The following is a 21,104-nucleotide window of genomic DNA, read 5'->3' as shown; positions in this document are numbered from 1 at the left end:
TCGGGCAGTTTTTTGTTGCTATGGACAATGTATGTTGTAAATTTCTTGTATGTTCGAGTTACAAAAAATAATTATTTTTCGGGCTCCAATTTTAATGACCCAAAGTTCATCTTACAAGAAACCGGGAATACTCTTCAGCTTTTAAGTTCTTGCACCAACACCGTTGTTTATGGCGTGACCCAGAGGAAGTTCAGACAGGAGCTAAAAAACGGGATAAAATATCCACTGAGTCTCATTGTGAAATTAATGAAAAAATGAAAGCCATCAACCTCTGCTGATTTCGGACTCATTTCACAACGCAATATCTCCCCCTGTCCTTTGTGTTATGGGTAACGCCATGCCCAACTCCAGCAGCCGATGTGTGCGAACATGAAACAACGTTCTTATTTCCTGCAATTGAAATTTCATGTTCAGTTAAAGGGTGTCATTTATCTCCATGGAGCAGATATTTTATTCACCGTTGAATTGTCGTTGAAACTATGCCGCGTGTAATGTCGATTCAACGTTTGCCCCAGAATAACCATCCATGAATTCTCAGGTCATATATATATGAAGGGGAGATTGCTGTCCTGTCCAGACCACCCTAAATAAAACTGCTTTAAATTTATGAGGAGTCGAAGCCCAGGAATGGTGTGATGAGCCACAGACTTTCGCTGATTCCGTAGAATAGATAAATACATGTGTGGGAAGCGGCCTTCCACTCTGTCGAAACTTTTTTCATATTCGGTACGATTCATTCCATTCCTGCCAAATACATAATGAATGACCATTATCAAAACTACATATACCGTCTTTGCTTTTACATTCCAAACACAAACGTATTCAGGTTTTGGCATTTTTTAATTTTTCAAAATAATCAGCAGGCTTTTGCTTTGAGAATCCCAGATTCTTGGAAACATTTGCAAACCCAATTCCATTGTTAAATTACACCTTATTGTGCTAGCTCTAATATCATTTTTTCTCCTCCTTGATCGTAGCTCTGCCGGACATTTTTAAAATCTCATTATTAAATCATTTAATTTTCTTTTTCTGAATTTCAACGTTTCCTGACCTGTGATACTAACTGAAATGTAAGTTTCTCGAGACCAATACCCACAATTCAGATCATATATCATTGTGTATTGTATTGTGTATTGCACAATAACCAAGGCCAGTACATCATCCGTGAGTTATTGGGCTCAGACCTGAACACAGTTGGCTCGGTGAGTTGTAAGCAGTGTTTTATCTCACTGAAGTGTTGCATTAATTGCGTTATTTTCAAGCCATCTTCAGATAACCCCTAACGTTCCAATAGTTCTTTACTTATTTTTACCACCAGTCCATCAATCTTATGCGATTGATTTACGTGAACACGTCAATTTCTCTGCCACTGAAATGATTCATTTTTTTATCATTTCGGTAATTCTCTGTTTCACTGAGAACATAAGAACATAAGAAATAGGAGCAGGAGTAGGCCATCTAGCCCCTCGAGCCTGCCCCGCCATTCAATAAGATCATGGCTGATCTGACGTGGATCAGTACCACTTACCCGCCTGATCCCCATAACCCTTAATTCCCTTACCGCTCAGGAATCCATCCATCCGTGCTTTAAACATATTCAGCGAGGTAGCCTCCACCACCTCAGTGGGCAGTGAATTCCAGAGATTCACCACCCTCTGGGAGAAGAAGTTCCTCCTCAACTCTGTCTTAAACCGACCCCCCTTTATTTTGAGGCTGTGTCCTCTAGTTTTAACTTCCTTACTAAGTGGAAAGAATCTCTCCGCCTCCACCCTATCCAGCCCCCGCATTATCTTATAAGTCTCCATAAGATCCCCCCTCATCCTTCTAAACTCCAACGAGTACAAACCCAATCTCCTCAGCCTCTCCTCATAATCCAAACCCCTCATCTCCGGTATCAACCTGGTGAAACTTCTCTGCTCTCCCTCCAATGCCAATATATCCTTCCTCATATAAGGGGACCAATACTGCACACAGTATTCCAGCTGCGGCCTCACCAATGCCCTGTACAGGTGCATCAAGACATCCCTGCTTTTATATTCTATCCCCCTCGCGATATAGGCCAACATCCCATTTGCCTTCTTGATCACCTGTTGTACCTGCAGACTGGGCTTTTGCGTCTCATGCACAAGGACCCCCAGGTCCCTTTTCACGGTAGCATGTTTTAATTTCTTTCCATTGAGATCGTAATCCCATTTGTTATTATTTCCTCCAAAGTGTATAACCTCGCATTTATCAACGTTATACTCCATTTGCCATATCCTCGCCCACTCACTCAGCCTGTCCAAACCTCTCTGCAGATCTTCTCCGTCCTCCACACGATTCACTTTTCCACTTATCTTTGTGTCGTCTGCAAACTTCGTTACCCTACACTCCGTCCCCTCCTCCAGATCATCTATATAAATGCTAAATAGTTGCGGCCCGAGTACCGATCCCTGCGGCACGCCACTAGTTACCTTCCTCCAACCGGAAAAACACTCATTTATTCCGACTCTTTGCTTCCTGTCGGATAGCCAGTCCCCAATCCACTTTAACACACTACCCCCAACTCCGTGTGCCCTAATCTTCTTCAGCAGTCTTTTATGGGGCACCTTATCAAACGCCTTTTGGAAATCTAAAAACACCGCATCCACCGGTTCTCCTCCATCAACCGCCCTAGTCACATCTTCATAAAAATCCAACATGTTCGTCAAGCACGACTTTCCCCTCATGAATCCATGCTGCGTCTGATTGATCGAACCATTTCTATCCAGAGGCCCTGCTATCTCCTCTTTAATAATGGATTCCAGCATTTTCCCTACTACAGACGTTAAGCTCACCGGCCTATAGTTACCCGCCTTTTGTCTCCTTCCTTTTTTAAACAGCGGCGTAACATTAGCCGTTTTCCAATCAACCGGCACTACCCCAGAATGCAACGAGTTTTGATAAATAATCACTAACGCATCCACTATTACCTCTGACATTTCTTTCAATACCCTGGGATGCATTCCATCCGGACCCGGGGACTTGTCCACCTTCAGTCCCATTCGTCTACCCAGCACTGCCTCTCTGGTAACATTAATTGTATTAAGTATTTCTCCTGCTGCCAACCCTCTATCGTTAATATTTGGCAAACTATTTGTGTCCTCCACCGTGAAGACCGACACAAAAAACTTATTTAAAGACTCAGCCATATCCTCATTTCCCACTATTAACTCCCCCCTCTCGTCCTCCAAGGGTCCAACATTCACTCTAGCCACTCTATTCCTTTTTATATATTTATAAAAACTTTTACTATCATTTTTTATATTAATTGCTAGCCTAGCTTCATAGTCTATCCTTCCTTTTTTATCGCTTTCTTAGTCTCTCTTTGTTGTTTCTTAAATTTTTCCCAATCACTTGTTTCTCCACTATTTTTGGCCACTCTGTACGCAGCTGTTTTTATTTTAATACTCTCCTTTATTTCCTTCGTTATCCACGGCTGGTTCTCCCTTTTCTTACAATCCTTGTTTTTTGCTGGAATATATTTTTGCTGAGAACTGAAAAGGATCTCCATAAAAATCCTCCACTGTTCCTCAGGTATCCTACCTGCCAGCCTGCTCTCCCAGTCTACCGTAGCCAATTCATCCCTCATCCTATCATATTTCCCTCTGTTCAAACAGAGGACACTGGTTTGGGACCAAACTTTCTCCTCTTCCATCTGAATCAGAAATTCGACCATATTGTGGTCACTAGACCCAAGAGGGTCCTTCACAATAAGATCCTTAATTCTACCTACCTCGTTACACAATACCAGATCCAAAATAGCTCGTTCCCTCGTCGGTTCCGTAACATGCTGTTCAAGGAAACTATCCCGACAGCATTCTATGAACTCTTCCTCCATTCCACCCTTACCGACTTGAGTCTGCCAGTCAATGTGTATGTTGAAGTCCTCCATGATTATTGCCCTTCCGTTTTTACACGCATCCCTTATCTGCTTGTTTATAGCCCTCCCTACCTCAACATTATTATTTGGGGGCCTATATACCACACCTACTAGTGTCTTTCTCCCTCTACTATTCAACCTAACCCGCACATCTTTGGACTGTGGGAGGAGACCGGAGCACCCGGAGGAAACCCACACAGGCACGAGGAGAATGTGGAAACTCCACACAGACAGTGACCCGAGCCGGGATCAAACCAAGGTCCCTGGAGCTGTGAAGCAGCAGTGCTAACCACTGTGCTACCGTGCCACCCAAATGTTCTATTAGTGATCTCCATTTAGGAAAAGGAAACAGAGGCACTGGGGAAGGGGCAAGAAAGATTCACAAGAATAATCCCAGAACTGTAATCACTTGTGAACTCACTGGTGTTTCATCAAGTTTGCTGACTGAGTGAATCCCTTCCCAGTCAGAGCAGGTGACCAGCCTCTGCCTGGTGTGAACTCACTGGTGGGACATTAGATCCCGAGAGCTTTTGAAGCCACGCCCACATTTAAAGGGTCTCTCCTGGGTGTGATGATGTTGTGTCTGGGCAGGCTGGATAACCGAGTAAATCCTTTCGCACACACCGAGCAGGTGAATGGTTTCTCCCCGGTGTGAACTCACTGGTGTTTCAGCAGTGTTGATGATATTCTAAACCTCCTTCAACAGTGAGAGCAGCTGAACGGCCTCTCCCGGTGTGAATGTGCTCGGGGATCATCAGTTCCCGAGAGCTTCTGAAGCCGGGCTCTCAGAAGAGCATTTAAAGGGTCTCTCCTTGGAGTGAGTGGCTTTGTGTTTCTGCAGGCTGGATGACTGAGTGAATCCCTTCCCACACACAGAGCAGGGGAATGGTCTCTCCCCAGTGTGAACTCGCTGATGTTCCCACAGGCTGGATGACCTTTTAAACCTCTTTGTGCAGTGAGAGCAGCTGAACGGTCTGTCCTCAATGTGAATGCGCTGGTGGGACACCAGGTCCTGAGAGCTTTTGAATCCGCTCCCACAGTCAGATCATTTAAACAGTGTCTCATTCGTGTGAGTGACTTTGTGTCTGCGCAGGTGGGATGAAGTCCCCCATGTCCCCCATGGTCAGCTTATGATGAAAGTAAGGGGGTTGGGATAGAGGGAAAGTTGGCCGATTGGATAGGTATCTGGCTGTCTGATCGAAGACAGAGGGTGGTGGTGAATGGAAAATTTTAGGACTGGAGGCAGGTTGCGAGCGGAGTGCCACAGGGATCAGTGCTTGGTCCTCTGCTATTTGTGATTTTTATTAATGACCGAGAGGAGGGGGCTGAAGGGTGGATCAGTAAATTTGCTGAAGACACCAAGATTGGTGGAGTAGTGGATGAGGTGGAGGGCTGTTGTAGGCTGCAAAGAGACATAGATAGGATGCAAAGCTGGGCTGAAAAATGGCAGATGGAGTTTAACCCTGATAAATGTGAGATGATTCATTTTGGTAGGACAAATTTAAATGTGGATTACAGGGTCAACGGTAGGGTTCTGAAGACTGTGGAGGAACAGAGAGATCTTGGGGTCCATATCCACAGATCTCTGAACGTTGCCACTCAAATGGATAGAGCTGTGAAGAAGGCCTATAGTGTGTTAGCTTTTATTAACAGGGGGTTGGAGTTTAAGAGCCGTGGGGTTATGCTGCAACTGTACAGGACCTTGGTGAGACCACATTTGGAATATTGTGTGCAGTTCTGGTCTCCTCACTATAAGAAGGATGTGGAAGCGCTGGAAAGAGTGCAGAGGAGATTTACCAGGATGCTGCCTGGTTTGAAGGGTAAGTCTTCTGAGGAAAGGTCGAGGGAGCTTGGGCTGTTCTCTCTGGAGCGGAGGAGGTTGAGGGGAGACTTTATAGAGGTTTATAAAATGATGAAGGGGACAGATAGAGTGAAGGTTCAAAAACTATTTCCTCGGGTGGATGGAGGTATGACAAGGGGGCATAACTATAGGGTTCATGGTGGGATATATAGGAAGGATATCAGAGGTAGGTTCTTTACGCAGAGAATGGTTGGGGTGTGGAATGGACTGCCTGCAGTGATAGTGGAGTCAGACACTTTAGGAACATTTAAGCGGGCACATGGAGCACACCAGGATGATAGGGAGTGGGATAGCTTGATCTTTGTTTCAGATAAAGCTCGGCACAACATCGTGGGCCGAAGGGCCTGTTCTATGTTCTATGTCTGACTTACTCAGTTAATGGTAGGTGTTGGGGAGAGTTATAGCACAAAGAGATCTAAGGGTACATGTTCATAGCTCCTTGAAAGTGGAGTCACAGGTGGACAGAGTGGAGAATAAGGCATTCGGCATGCTTGGTTTCATTGGTCAGAACATTGAATACAGGAGTTGGGACATCTTGTTGAAGTTGTACAAGACATTGGTAAGGCCACACTTGGAATACTATGTACAGTTCTGGTCACCCTATTATAGAAAGGATATTATTAAACTAGAAAGAGTGCAGAAGAGATTTACTAGGATGCTACCAGACTTGATCGTTTGAGTTATAAGGAGAGGCTGGATAGACTGGGGCATTTTTCCTCTGGAGCTTTGGAGGCTGAGGTTGATGTTATAGAGGTCTATAAAATAATGAGGGGCATAGGTCAGCTAGATAGTCAATATCTTTTCCCAAAGGTAGGGGAGTCTAAAACTCGAGGGCATAGGTTTAAGGTGAGAGGGGAGAGTTAGAAAAGTGTCCAGAGGGGCAATTGTTTTGCGCAGAGGGTGGTGAGTGTCTGGAACCAGCCGCCAGAGGTAGTAGTAGAGGGGGGTACAATTTTGTATTTTAAAAAGCATTTCGACAGTTACATGAGTAAAATGGGTATAGAGGAATATGGACGAAATGTGGACAATTGGGACGAGCTCAGGGGTTTTAAAAAAAGGGTGGCATGGACAAGTTGGGCCGAAGGGTCTGTTTCCATGCTGTAAACCTCTATGCCTGTTTGCCCTGGATCAAACTGACACCCAGGAACTCCCAAATGCTGCAGCTTGAATGTGTACTAATAAACTATTTCTTTTATCCAATGATAATTTATCTTTGTTTTTAAGTATTTTATTAACCTTACCACCTGTTGCTATAAGGGTAAGGCTAGGGTGGTTGAGAGCACCCCGGTGGATTTGCCCCTGCACAACAAGTACTCCTGCTTGAGTACTGCTGCGGGGGACAGCCCGCCTGGGGGAAGCAGCAGTGGCCGTGTCTCCGCAGTGGAGTCCAGCCCTGTAACTCAGAGGGCTAAGGAAAAGAGGAGGAAGGCGGTAGTAATCGGGGACTCGATGGTGAAGGGGACAGACAGGCGTTTCTGCGGAGGTAGGCGGGATTCTCGCATGGTGGTCTGCCTCCCTGGGGCCGGGATCCAGGATGTCGCTAGTCGCGTCCCAGAAATCCTGAGGTGGGAGGGAGAGGAGCCTGAGGTAGCGGTACATATTGGTACCGCTGATGTGGGTAGGAAGGGAGAAGGGGTCATGAAAAGGGAGTACAGGGAATTAGGGAGACAGCTGAGAAAGAGGAAAGCAAAGGTAGTAATCTCAGGATTACTGCCTGTGCCACGGGAAGGTGAGGGCAGGAATGGAGTGAGGTGGAGGATGAATGTGTGGCTGAGGGACTGGTGCAGGGGGCAGGGATTCAGGTTCCTGGACCATTGGGACCTCTTTAGGGGCAGGGGAGATCTGTATACAAAAAACGGGTGGAACTTGAATCACACGGGGACCAATATCCTGGCCGGTAGGTTGGCTAAGGCTACTGGGGAGAATTTAAACTAGATAGGTTGGGGGGAGGGGAGCTAGAAGAGTTGACTAGGATCAAGGAACTAATTGATGGGGGGGAGGATGCAGGGGTAAGGGGAATTACAAAATTAATGGTAGAGGAGAGGGTGCAAGTGAATGAAGGCGGTAATTTAGATAAGGGAGTAGAGGGAGACGGTGTTCGCGACTCATCAAAGCGGGTTCAGATAAAAGCTGGAATAAGGACACTTTGCCTGAATGCACGAAGCATTCGGAACAAGGTGAATGAGTTGATGGTGCAAATCAGCACAAGTGGGTACGATCTCGTGGCCATTACAGAAACGTGGCTGAAAGGTGACCAGGACTGGGAGATGAATATCCAGGGGTATCAGGCGTTTAGGAAGAATAGACAGGAAGGAAAAGGTGGTGGGGTCGCGCTATTAATAAGAGATAATATCAGGGTAGTACTGAGGGATGACATAGGCTCTGAGGAACAAAACGTGGAATCGTTATGGGTAGAGATGAGGAATAGTAGAGGGAGAAAGATACTAGTAGGTGTGGTATATAGGCCCCCGAATAATAATGTTGAGGTAGGGAGGACTATAAACAAGCAGATAAGGGATGCGTGTAAAAACGGAACGGCAATAATCATGGGGGACTTCAACATGCACATTGACTGGCAGACTCAAGTCGGTAATGGTGGAATGGAGGAAGAGTTCTTAGAATGCTGTCGGGATAGTTTCCTTGAACAGCATGTTACGGAACCGACGAGGGAACGAGCTATTTTGGATCTGGTATTGTGTAACGAGGTAGGTAGAATTAAGGATCTTATTGTGAAGGACCCTCTTGGGTCTAGTGACCACAATATGGTCGAATTTCTGATTCAGATGGAAGAGGAGAAAGTTTGGTCTCAAACCAGTGTCCTCTGTTTGAACAGAGGGAAATATGATAGGATGAGGGATGAATTGGCTAAGGTAGACTGGGAGAGCAGGCTGGCAGGTAGGATAGCTGAGGAACAGTGGAGGATTTTTAAGGAGATCCTTTTCAGTTCTCAGCAAAAATATATTCCAGCAAAAAACAAGGATTGTAAGAAAAGGGAGAACCAGCCGTGGATAACGAAGGAAATAAAGGAGAGTATTAAAATAAAAACAGCTGCGTACAGAGTGGCCAAAAATAGTGGAGAAACAAGTGATTGGGAAAAATTTAAGAAACAACAAAGAGAGACTAAGAAAGCGATAAAGAAAGGAAGGATAGACTATGAAGCTAGGCTAGCAATTAATATAAAAAATGATAGTAAAAGTTTTTATAAATATATAAAAAGGAATAGAGTGGCTAGAGTGAATGTTGGACCCTTGGAGGACGAGAGGGGGGAGTTAATAGTGGGAAATGAGGATATGGCTGAGTTTTTAAATAAGTTTTTTGTGTCGGTCTTCACGGTGGAGGACACAAATAGTTTGCCAAATATTAACGATAGAGGGTTGGCAGCAGGAGAAATACTTAATACGATTAATGTTACCAGAGAGGCAGTGCTGGGTAGACTAATGGGACTGAAGGTGGACAAGTCCCCGGGTCCGGATGGAATGCATCCCAGGGTATTGAAAGAAATGTCAGAGGTAATAGTGGATGCGTTAGTGATTATTTATCAAAACTCGTTGCATTCTGGGGTAGTGCCGGTTGATTGGAAAACGGCTAATGTTACGCCGCTGTTTAAAAAAGGAAGGAGACAAAAGGCGGGTAACTATAGGCCGGTCAGCTTAACGTCTGTAGTAGGGAAAATGCTGGAATCCATTATTAAGGAGGAGATAGCAGGGCATCTGGATAGAAATGGTTCGATCAATCAGACGCAGCATGGATTCATGAGGGGAAAGTCGTGCTTGACGAACATGTTGGATTTTTATGAAGATGTGACTAGGGCGGTTGATGGAGGAGAACCGGTGGATGCGGTGTTTTTGGATTTCCAAAAGGCGTTTGATAAGGTGCCCCATAAAAGGCTGCTGAAGAAGATTAGGGCACACGGAGTTGGGGGTAGTGTGTTAAAGTGGATTGGGGACTGGCTATCCGACAGGAAGCAAAGAGTCGGAATAAATGGGTGTTTTTCCGGTTGGAGGAAGGTAACTAGTGGCGTGCCGCAGGGATCGGTACTCGGGCCGCAACTGTTTACCATTTATATAGATGATCTGGAGGCGGGGACGGAGTGTAGGGTAACGAAGTTTGCAGACGACACAAAGATAAGTGGAAAAGTGAATCGTGTGGAGGACGGAGAAGATCTGCAGAGAGATTTGGACAGGCTGAGTGAGTGGGCGAGGATATGGCAAATGGAGTATAACGTTGAGAAATGCGAGGTTATACACTTTGGAGGAAATAATAACAAATGGGATTACTATCTCAATGGAAACAAATTAAAACATGCTACCGTGCAAAGGGACCTGGGGGTCCTTGTGCATGAGACGCAAAAGCCCAGTCTGCAGGTACAACAGGTGATCAAGAAGGCAAATGGGATGTTGGCCTATATTGCGAGGGGGATAGAATATAAAAGCAGGGATGTCTTGATGCACCTGTACAGGGCATTGGTGAGGCCGCAGCTGGAATACTGTGTGCAGTATTGGTCCCCTTATATGAGGAAGGATATATTGGCATTGGAGGGAGAGCAGAGAAGGTTCACCAGGTTGATACCGGAGATGAGGGGTTTGGATTATGAGGAGAGGCTGAGGAGATTGGGTTTGTACTCGTTGGAGTTTAGAAGGATGAGGGGGGATCTTATGGAGACTTATAAGATAATGCGGGGGCTGGATAGGGTGGAGGCGGAGAGATTCTTTCCACTTAGTAAGGAAGTTAAAACTAGAGGACACAGCCTCAAAATAAAGGGGGGTCGGTTTAAGACAGAGTTGAGGAGGAACTTCTTCTCCCAGAGGGTGGTGAATCTCTGGAATTCTCTGCCCACTGAGGTGGTGGAGGCTACCTCGCTGAATATGTTTAAAGCGCGGATGGATGGATTCCTGAGCGGTAAGGGAATTAAGGGTTATGGGGATCAGGCGGGTAAGTGGTACTGATCCACGTCAGATCAGCCATGATCTTATTGAATGGCGGGGCAGGCTCGAGGGGCTAGATGGCCTACTCCTGCTCCTATTTCTTATGTTCTTATGTTCTTATACTATTTTGATCCTTAGGAACAGAATAAATCTTAGTTACTTAGCAGATACTCACAAAAAATCTGGCTTCTTCTCCTGTCGAAGAGTAAGATCACTTCCTAAATGCTGAGAAAGGTAGAAAGCAAAAGGGCACCTCTTTCCCTTCCTTCCCTAACTCCGTTAATTACCCAACTCCCAGAACTCTATTCTAAGCTGCACTCAAGTGATGCCGGTTCAGAGCTGTTTCTGAGCTGTAGATTCAAAACAATACTCACTTGCAGACAGGGACATGAAGGCCTGTATGGGTCTCCAGGCCATCATGCACACCATCATGATAGGGAGGATGGAGATGGTGTTGCCAGCCATGTACATGATGAACAGATTCATGGGCAGCTGTTTCAATGGGCCCAAGGCGGTGTCCCAGCAGGACTGAAAACAGAAAGTGAGCAGGGTATCAGTGAAGGGGGCCGGTTAGGGGAGGCCATATGCTGATCTTATACCCAGGCCTGGAAGTAAGGATCACCATTAACCCTTTAACACACAGGCTGCTGTGGTTCACCAAGGTACTTCACCACCGTGGACAAACCAGGGGCGTTGTCAGCCACACACTAAAGACACATTCAAATCCAACTTACTTTCTCGACCAGGATCCTGTCTGTTTCTTGGATGCAGATGTCCGGTAGCTGTTTGTCCGAATATGCGACTGGGCACATGGAGTCTCTCTGGCCACACTGTTGATCACGGCTCCTATGAGAAACAGAAAACACAAGTTGGTCACCCTTTCAAGACCTTCTTTAAAGAGGGAGTCTCTCTGTTGAGGACCCCAACGTGGTGGCAATAGTGCCAGCATGAACTAAAGCTTGGGCAAACCTCAGACACACACTGCCATTGTGTCCACTGAACTGCCACGGGAATGAAGGGCTGCAGAAGTGGATTTAGTGTGAATTGATAATCAGGGTGCCAATCCGCTTGCCCTCCATTTAGGGACAAAGTGACAAATCACCAGAAGTACCAAATTGTATCTTGAAAACAAACACTGCGGGACATTGAGAGAGATCCAGTTCAGCACCCGGCCCTGGAACCGAGCAATCGTTCCTCCAACCACCACCGCAGTTGGCACCTGATCAGGTGGAGGGGCTGAAACCAAGATGGCATCTCAGGGTCATGACCTGGGGAAAAGATGCCAAGTGGGGTCTGAGTGGTTTCTGGGGGATTTGAGGGGCTGCTTTGTGATCAGGAGCTCGGTGAGGGGTAAAAGAGGCGCGAAAAACCCGGGGTTGGGAAGTTTTGGGTTGGTGCCACGTCCCCGGGCCAGTGTGCGGTGGCGTCCCCTCGGGAGAGGCGGGCTGACCCGGCTTGTCGCTTACTCGAGACCCCGGCTCCCCGCGCGGCCTCCGCACCTGCTGGTGCCGCTCAGGGTCCGCTTGTGCCAGCACGCGCGGTTGTCAAGCCCCGCCCCTGCAGCCATGACAACGCCGCTGACCGTTAACCGTCCCCCCCTTTCAAATCTGATTCCGATCAAGAGAAGAAGCAGCGTATTTCCGTCAACAAAACACTCCCGCTCCAATGCGGATGTGCAAGCCCAACCGCCTTAGCGTTCTGCGGGCACCGCCCAAAGCCCCGCCCCCACATCGTCGTCATCTTTTTTAGCGGCACATCTGTTCCGACACTTCACCTTCTGTCCAAATGGAGCACGTTTGCCCCGCACAAAGATGGACATCACTTAATGTCAGAGATATTTGCAATATTGAGTCCAGATGACCCTTTATCAAAGCAAAAAGAAATAGCAAGTGGGAGATATTTATACTGCAGGGTGAGGGAATTAAAGATGAGCCATAGCCACAGAAACCAGGGGAAAAGACTGCTAATGGCTGTCCACATTCTCTCTGTGGACAACCATTATAGCACCAGGGACTCATGTTCGTTTCTCGGCTTGGGTGACTGCCTGTGCGGAGTCTGCACGTTCTCCAGGTGCTCCTGGAGAACATGCTCCTCTTTTTCTTCTCATGAAAATCCAGTATTTCCGATCGCCCTGAATGAATTTTGAGGCCCAGGTCAGAGCGAATAAATAAAAGCAAAAAACTGTGGATGCTGGAATCTGAAACAAAAACTGAAAATGAGCCTCTGTGGTAAATGCATCATTGTCAATCTATTTTACTCGGTATTTGTTTCATTATTCAACATTTAACATCAATACATTTATTTATTATGCATCTCCTCATTCTGAATTGAATATTCAGAGAGTTCATAAAAGAGAGCTAGGCAATGGTAGGGATCTAGATGAGTATACGGCTTGTAGGAAGGGACTTAAGAAAGAAATTAGGAGAGCAAGAAGCGGTCACGAGAAGGCCTTGGCAGGTAAGATTAAGGAGAACCCTGAGGCGTTCTATAAATATGTGAAGAGTAAAAGGATGAGATGTGAAGGAATAGGACCTATAAAATGTGAAGGTGAGAAAGTCTGTACAGAACTGGAAGAAATAGCAGAGGTGCTTAATGAATATTTTACCTCGGTATTCACAGTGGAAAAAGACCTGGGTGGTTGTACTACAGGATTGAGGTGGACTGAAAAGATTGAGTATGAGGACATTAAGAAAGAGGATGTGTTAGAAATTTTGAATAGCATCAAGATAGATAAGTTGCTGGGACCGGGTGGGATGTACCCCAGGTTACTGTGGGAGGCGAGGGAAGAGACTGCAGAGCCTCTGGCGATGATCTTTGCATCATCGATGGAGACGGGAGAGGTTCTGGAGGATTGCGGATGTGGTTCCTATATTGAAGAAAGGGAATAGGGATAGCCCAGGAAATTACCGACTGGTGAGTCTAACCTCAGTGGTTGGTAAGTTGATGGAGAAAATCCTGAGGGACAGGATTTATGAACATTTAGAGAAGTTTAGGATGCTCAAACATAGTCAGCACGGCTTTGTCAAAGGCAAATTGTGTCTTACGAGCCTGGTGGAGTTCTTTGAAAATGTGACTGAACACATTGACGAAGGAAAAGCGGTAGATGTGGTTTACATGGACTTCAGCAAGGCATTCGATAAGGTCCCCCATGCAAGACTTCTCGAGAAAGTGAGAGGGCATGGGATCCAAGGGGCTGTTGCCTTGTGGATCCAGAACTGGCTTGCCTGCAGAAGGCAGAGAGTAGTTGTAGATGGGTCTTTTTCTGAATGGAGGTCGGTCACCAGTGGATTGCCCCAGGGATCTGTTCTGGGACCCTTGCTGTTTGTCATTTTCATAAATGACTGGATGAGGAAGTGGAGGGATGGGTTGGTAAGTTTGCCGACGACACAAAAGTTGATGGTGTTGTGGATAGTTTGGAGGGATGTCTGCCTGGGTATTGACAACACCAGAATAAATAATAAGCATCGTCGGTATAGGTGCAGATTAAAGTGACATCTTCTCACTCTGTCTGTGTGAGTGAGGATTCCCGCCGAGTAACAGAATCTCCATCGTTCAGACCGAGAACACAAGGTTAACAAACAAAAGTCATTGATTAAAAGTTCACTTGAAGCGAGGGTGAAAAATCAGTGCAACATAAAAGAAGGTATTAAATTCTAACACATTCACTCCAACTGATCTATGTCCCCTTTCACAATCCCTCGGAGAATCCTCCCTCCTGCCTCATCTCAAATACCTCTATCCCTTTCTACCTCAGCGGGTTCTCTAGTTTGCCCTCAAATGCATCGTTACTCCTCTCCTCAACAGTTCATTGTGTCAGTGTGAGTCACTTCCACAGAACTCTTTCAAAAAAAGTTTCTCTGTAATTCCCAGTTGATCTTTTTGTTACACTTAGATTTATGGGACACAGATATGTAATTCTCCCCAGATGGAATCATCCTCTCCCCGTCCAGCACACTAAATCTCTTTGATTTGCTTTATTATTATTTAAATTGATTTGATCATCATTGTCCAGAAATCAGTCAGATTACCTGATCGTCTTCTCGTCCAGAGAGAGAGAGTAATCATAATTTTTATAATGCTTTCTGATAGCTCTCATCTTCCAACCCTGGGACCATCTCTTTAAATCGCCTTTGCTGTGCGCTTTTAGAACCTGTTCTCCAAAAGACCAAAGCCACAAACAAAGATTCATTTGTGCTCTAAGGCAGGTCTAATACTTGTTTAACACGAAAGTCCTGCTTTTCAAACTTCTTCCTCCATAAATTAAACTCCCTTTTACTCTTTTTCAAGTTTCAAACTTCTTACCGACAATGAATGTCACCCAGAAAACAGCGAGAAGGGAGCTCCGCATCGCTGCTGCTGCTCGTGGATTCCAGGGACTTGTGTCTCCGAAAGTTGCAGAATATCGAACGAGATAAAGCTGAGAGCAGTGGATGTCACATCCTACAGAATCAATGGGAGGAAGAGCTGAGATCACTGGATCGAGAATCAAGAGAATATTAGATAACACCATCTGCTTATTGGCTTATTGCTGACAGAGTTTTCAGGTGGTATCCAATCATCCCGTCGGCTCTACCCTAAATAGAAATGACTGTCTTCTTGAAGCCGGGTCAAACCATTCGCGCAGGAGGAAACTGAATGGAGTTGTAAATACTCGCTAAGGTTTTTGTACGGGGTTTTAGCTTTAATCTAACGCTGTGCCTCACTGCACAGTAATAGACCGCCCCGTCCTGCACTCTGAGGGTGCTTATATTGAGGTAACCGTTCTGTTTAGACGCGTCAGAAGCCGCCAGATATCGTCCTGAAACGTCATCTTCCTTCACTGTTAATGCTTTGGTAATAATCCATGTCGCTGGTTGTGTCGGTTTCTGCTGATACCATTGCATGCTGTACATATTCTTGTCTGTATATTCACAACCCAACTGCACTGAATCCCCTTCTGATGCGGTTATTGGCAGCGATGACTGTGCTACTGGATCTGCGCACAGTCCGCCTGTGAAGGTAGAGGAATGAAATATCAAGAGTTAATGTTTGTATCTGCGATTGTTTCTGCAGCACCCGCCCCTCCCCCCCCCACCCCCCACCCCCACCTCCCCCACCCCCACCCCCACCTCCCCCACCCCCATTCACCCCTCACATCGATAATTGTGATGGTTAATTATATTACCATCTAATGTGTTTATCTGGCTTGATGTACGTTACCCAGTGCTTACCGTGCAAGAGTGCCGCCAGGAAGATCAGAAACATGTCTGAGTGAATCTATCTCACTGAATGGGAACGGAGTGAGTCAGAGATTGAGAAGGAGAGAGGGAACCCGGGCTCTGTTCAGCTCATTGCAGTGAGTGTGTTTGTGAGAGTGTCAGTGTGCGTGGGTCAGTGTGAGTTTATGTGTCTGTGTTTGTGGGTGTTGGGGGGGGGGGGGCTGTGTCTATTGTGACCTCACAAGCCTACCATCCATGCAGGTGTCAGTGATAATATCACGTGAGTTTCTGGCACCCAGGCTAGAATGTGGCGCTCTCTGGTGGCGGGTTCTGCGCGCTGGAATTAGGCTGTTGACTGGGTTCCTCACTACAATACAGAACAAGACACACATGCTGCCGAAAAATCTAAATTACGGCTCTTTAGACACGGTCTTTGTGACTGTTGATATTTATTTGGGAAAATGATGCTAAATCTGTGAAAATCATGGCTGGAGTTCGCTGTTCAAATCCTGGGACGACAAAATCGGGAGAACACCCATAGTTTGGACAAATTGGTTACAAATCAGAATAGTGTCAGGGATTAACAGACTAATTTGGTTTCTTTGGCTTATAACAAGGGAGGTACGAAAAGTAACTTTATTGACCTGTTCAGAATGTTGCCCTTTTCAGAGGGTAAAATGTGGTATTATAACTCCATTTTAAAGTCACCTGTTCTTCTGTTTTAACTGCTGCGGACCGCGGCTGAGTGACAGAGTCTCCATGAGCCACATCTGGAAAAGTTTGCCTTTTCCAGAAGAGGTAGATTCATGAAAAATGATTCTACACCCGAGGTGCAGTCTCAGATTTGAAAAGGGGAATAAATAAAAACGCGGAAGAATTAATCGACGGAAATTGTCGAACACAAACATGAGTCTTGAAGATTCATAGGTGGGAGAAAGCTGCATTTTGTAGTTCCATATCTCTGCCACCAGAGGGCAGGACGATACCATGTTGCGTTCAGGCTCGGGGCTATTTGCAGTCTCCAGTCGTGGCCAGTAACATTATTGAGAAAATGTAATTAAAAGAGCAAATGTCGGAACAGAAATATTTTAGCATTGATAGCAAACTTATATTGTTTCACGAGATATATTATGAGTTTTCAAAGTTGATATTACTGTTGATATACTGCAAATATTCTCGTTCGTTCAGCTTGGCACTCGGCATTCTTTGTGTAGCCTGACGGGTAATATGTGTACTTTATACACAAAAGCGCCCAGTCGAGTTAGCAATATTGGGCGGATATTTTGCTGGAGCTTTAAGTCCACAAATGCTGATGTGGTGGATTATTTCAACAATGTCGGCTTTCATCAGAGATGGCTAAACTGCATTGGCGAAAGAGAAATGAGCTATATTTTGCTTACGCTTGCTTTTGGGTAGGTTGGTTGGTCGAAGAGCATGATTATTGCTTCGGGTATTTTAGTCGATGAGACATGCGGGAGGTTCCGGGTTCAAATCCTAGACGAGCCCTTTAATTGCCTCCTTTTGACCAAGTCAGGTATTGTGATTTGTTTCGGGTGCAAACGGCGGGATTGCTTTCCGCTGGCCAACTCCGAAAAAGGATCATAGAGGCACAAAGTTTTACAGAACGGAAAGGGGCCCTTCGGCCCATCGTGTCCGGGTTGGCCATCTGACATCTGGACTGGAAACGTTAACTCTGTTTCTCGCTCCGCAGATACTGCCAGAACTACTGAAATAACCCAGCATTTTCTGTTTTTATTTCAGATTTACAGAATCTGCAGTATACTGCATTATATACAAGCACATATATAAAGCCTAACAGAAGGCAGCATACTATATAACTATCTATCTAGATAGATCACTATGGGAGGAAACCGGAGCACCCGGAGGAAACTACAGGGAGAAAGTGCAAACTCCACACATACTGTGACCCGAGGTCAAGAATTGAACCTGGGACCCTGGCGCTGTGAGGCAGCAGTGCTAACCCAAAATGCATCTTCCCAGAAACAGCCAGGGTCTATAGGAAATGCATTTGCCAGCGTTGGACACCTAACCGTTTGATATCTACACTCCAGATGGGACTCGAGTACACAACCCGTGGTTTATAAAGCCAGTATCTTACCCATTACGGCAATGGGGTTGCATTCGTGCTATTGCTGCAGCTTGTAAAAGCTGCAAATCTTCATCATCACAGATAGTGACTAAACCAGGAATCGAAACAACGTACTTGGCATGCTGAGGCAGCAGATCTAACCATTGTGGCGTCCTCTCCCACAAAATTCTATGAGATTCTATAAATTGCAGATTTTGTTTATTTCTTTGCGGTGCAGATGAAGGGATTGGTTCTCATGGGGTTTAGTTTGAGAACCTGAGCACAAACTGCGGGGAATCTATCAGCACAACACATTCGATAGACAATCAAGATACGTTCAACAGGGTTGGCTATGCAACTGGACATTCATTTTATCCCCATTCACCTCTTCAGCTGACCCCATGACTGCGGGTTCGGGGAACTGGCTGGATGTTTCTTTTTGTTCATGTGGGTGTCGCTTGGTTAGATCAGCATGGACTGCCCATCAGTAATTACCCTTGAGAATGTGGTGGTGACCTGTCTTCTTGAAACGTTGCAGTGTATTTGTGTAGGTACACCCACAGTGCTGTTAGGGAGAGAATTCCAGGAATTTATCCCAATGACTGTGAAGGAACGGTGATATATTTCCAAATCAGAATGCTGAGTGACTTGAGGTGCGGGGGGGAGGGGGGGGGTATGCAGTGGATCGGGGGAGTGGGGGCAAACCTGCCAGTGGTAGTGGTCTTGGGTTTTGAAGGTGCTGTCTAATGTGCGTTTGGTGAATTCCTGCATCCTCCAGACAAGTGGAAAGTATTCTATCACACTCCTGATTTGTGCCTTGTAGATCGTGGTCTGTTTTTTGGGAGTCAGGAGGTGAGTTATTCGCCGCAGGTTTCCCAGCCTCTGACCTGCTCTTGTAGCCACCTCGAACTGATAAAATGTCTCCTGAGTCACAATAAGCGCATCTTCTTTCCTGTTCATTTTGTTGTGAATTTTCAGCACTTCTCTTTTTCCCTGAATGTATTTTTAGGCATAACTAAGAGCCAATGTCTTTGATTGTAAGATATTCTACTCGGGTAATGTTCGGCAGTGGATTCACAGAGGGAGTAGTTAGGGGTTGAGTCGTGTTACTGTCGCTGGAAATTAAACGCAGAGAAGCAGGCTGAATTCCAACACAGCAGATTGACTGAATTCAAGGGCCATTAGGGATGGCAGTAAATAAAATATTAATTAAGCAACCTTTCCTCACTTAAACGTATTGGTTTCTGCCCGGCTTTGAACCGTCTGGCCAATATGTAGCAAATGTTGCAAATTCCACGTATGTGGGCCAGTGGCGCAATGGATAACGCGTCTGACTACGGATCAGAAGATTCCAGGTTCGACTCCTGGCTGGCTCGCTGTAAATTTTAAAAATAGTTCGTAAACTCCATTTCAGTTTCGATGAAAAAATGTATTTTCAGTAACTTTGAACCAATTCAGACAAATGTTTACTCAATCCAGTCACCTTCTATGAAGAAATTTATCTTAGGTCATTAATTTTCAAAAGAAAGTTGGCCATTTTAAGTAAGATTCCACTGATAAACTTTCATTGAGTATGTTTAAATTATTTTCTTTAAATTACGAATTTTCGTGAAATTATTTGGAAAAAGTATTTTAAGCTATCTTTTAAAAAGTTGGGAATTTCTAGATAAATAACGTGGAAATCTTACATTTTTGAAAATGGTGAAAATAGTTTCTAATAAGTTGATGAAAATTTGTAAAACTCTGCGAAGGAATTTAATTTAAATATCTTTCGTAGAAAGAAGTTCACAAAATACTCAAGTTCCATCGAAATGTTTTTTCAAAAGTTGAGAAATTCTAGTTAAATTCCATTGAGGAATTTCTTTGAAGTAAGTTTAGTTTAGAAAAGTTAAAATTAGCGAGGTTTATGACCCTGCGATTATTCTCCATTTGAGTGAAGAAGATTGAGGAGTGATTTAATCGAGGTGGACTAAATTAGGATAAGTTTTGAGGGGGAAGAGGCAAATTTAAAGATTTTTGGCAAGGCGGGCGCAGAGAAGATTTGGAAGGAACATTTTTCCGCAGCGAGCGCTAAGAACCAGAAACTCATTGCCTACGAGTGTTAGATGCAGTTAATTTAGATAAATATAAATTCTGAGGCCGGAGATGGATTCCCTGAGAAAAGAGATGTTTCCAGGAACATTCTGAGGCAAGTATAAAGTTTATTTATTAGTCACAAGTAGGCTTACATTCACACTGAAATTAAGTTACTGTGAAAATCCCCGAGTCGCCAAACTCCAACGCCTGTTCAGAATCTCCTCGATGATATTGAATCTGGAAGATCAATCTATGGAACCATACCCCTTCCCCCTCCACCGCCCCCACCCGCTGCTGTGATGTTTGATAAGAACCCCGCTGATGTTAAATGCGAGGCATCCCAAAATCAAAAAAAGGTATTTTGGGACATTGGTTCTTAGTTGTGTATGTTTTCAATTTGATATAATATGAAAAGAGATATGCAAAATATTGAAACTATCGAATTGGAACTTCCGACATTGTTACAACAACATTAACTGTTTCCCCTCACGGCCATCACCTCCCACGCTGTGTAAGGGGCCAATATTGCAGTGAATTCTCGTCTCTCTAAAAAACAACTTGACTGATTCGCTGAAGCTGCTCTGACGTAATGAATTGGAGATCAAAGGGTCTGTGAGCTGATTGGATGAATTGGCCATGATGTGGAGTTGCCTGCGTTGGACTGGGGTAGGCACAATGAGTAGTCTCACAACACCAGGTTAAAATTGGTAGCACGAGCTTTCGGAGCGCTGCGCCTTCATCAGGTGACGGATGAATTGGAGAACAGGAGGCCGTGGAGCTGATTAGACGTCACCAGTTGATTCTTTCAGGAATGAACCAATCGCTGGAGAGACCGGATATATGTGAATATCTTCACAGAAACAATTACAGGTTCACCCATTCTGTTTAATTCCGCAATAAACTTGCTGCTAACATGTAGGGTCTCGTTTTGTATTAAGTTCTCACTGTTTCAGCTCTCTTACTTGGTCAGTCAACAATTTACACAATCTTCCTCTTGCAAGCAACTTCGACATTAATTTAATTTCGCTTTGTTGCAAATTACAATGTGATCCGT

General features: G+C 45.1%; 1 protein-coding gene and 1 non-coding gene across 3 annotated transcripts; one reads left to right on the top strand and one right to left on the bottom strand.

Annotated features, from left to right (window-relative positions):
• Nucleotides 1-417: 417 nt before the first annotated feature.
• Nucleotides 418-12,396, bottom strand: LOC144484024 (ER membrane protein complex subunit 4-like). 2 transcript variants are annotated; one of them, XM_078202579.1, is made up of 4 exons: nucleotides 12,187-12,396; nucleotides 11,422-11,533; nucleotides 11,062-11,215; nucleotides 418-744 (listed from the first exon to the last, which is right to left on the bottom strand). In XM_078202579.1, exons 1-4 carry the CDS (start codon nucleotides 12,252-12,254, stop codon nucleotides 734-736), a joined length of 345 nt encoding a protein of 114 aa, XP_078058705.1. In that variant the 5' UTR covers nucleotides 12,255-12,396; the 3' UTR covers nucleotides 418-733. The 2 variants fall into 2 exon arrangements, with proteins under 2 accessions (XP_078058705.1, XP_078058704.1); XM_078202578.1 differs by having other exon boundaries at nucleotides 424-744; nucleotides 12,154-12,393.
• Nucleotides 12,397-19,277: 6,881 nt separating this feature from the next.
• Nucleotides 19,278-19,350, top strand: trnar-acg (transfer RNA arginine (anticodon ACG)). The gene has a single exon. It is a non-coding gene; the product is annotated as a tRNA-Arg (tRNA).
• The last annotated feature ends 1,754 nt before the right edge of the window (nucleotides 19,351-21,104 follow it).

Source organism: Mustelus asterias, unplaced genomic scaffold (genome assembly GCF_964213995.1).
Source record: "Mustelus asterias unplaced genomic scaffold, sMusAst1.hap1.1 HAP1_SCAFFOLD_87, whole genome shotgun sequence".
Taxonomy (NCBI): domain Eukaryota; kingdom Metazoa; phylum Chordata; class Chondrichthyes; order Carcharhiniformes; family Triakidae; genus Mustelus; species Mustelus asterias.
This window is presented reverse-complemented; position numbering and strand designations above follow the sequence as displayed.

What these genes read in the sequence shown, in the direction of transcription:
- LOC144484024 (XM_078202578.1), bottom strand. Translation starts at nt 12,254, where the DNA reads ATGGCTGCAGGGGCGGGGCTTGACAACCGCGCGTGCTGGCACAAGCGG. An exon ending in GCGGGGAGCCGGGGTCTCGA is followed by an intron (nt 11,534 to 12,153) that starts GTAAGCGACAAG and finishes TGTTTCTCATAG; the next exon opens with GAGCCGTGATCAACAGTGTG. An exon ending in ACAGGATCCTGGTCGAGAAA is followed by an intron (nt 11,216 to 11,421) that starts GTAAGTTGGATT and finishes TTCTGTTTTCAG; the next exon opens with TCCTGCTGGGACACCGCCTT.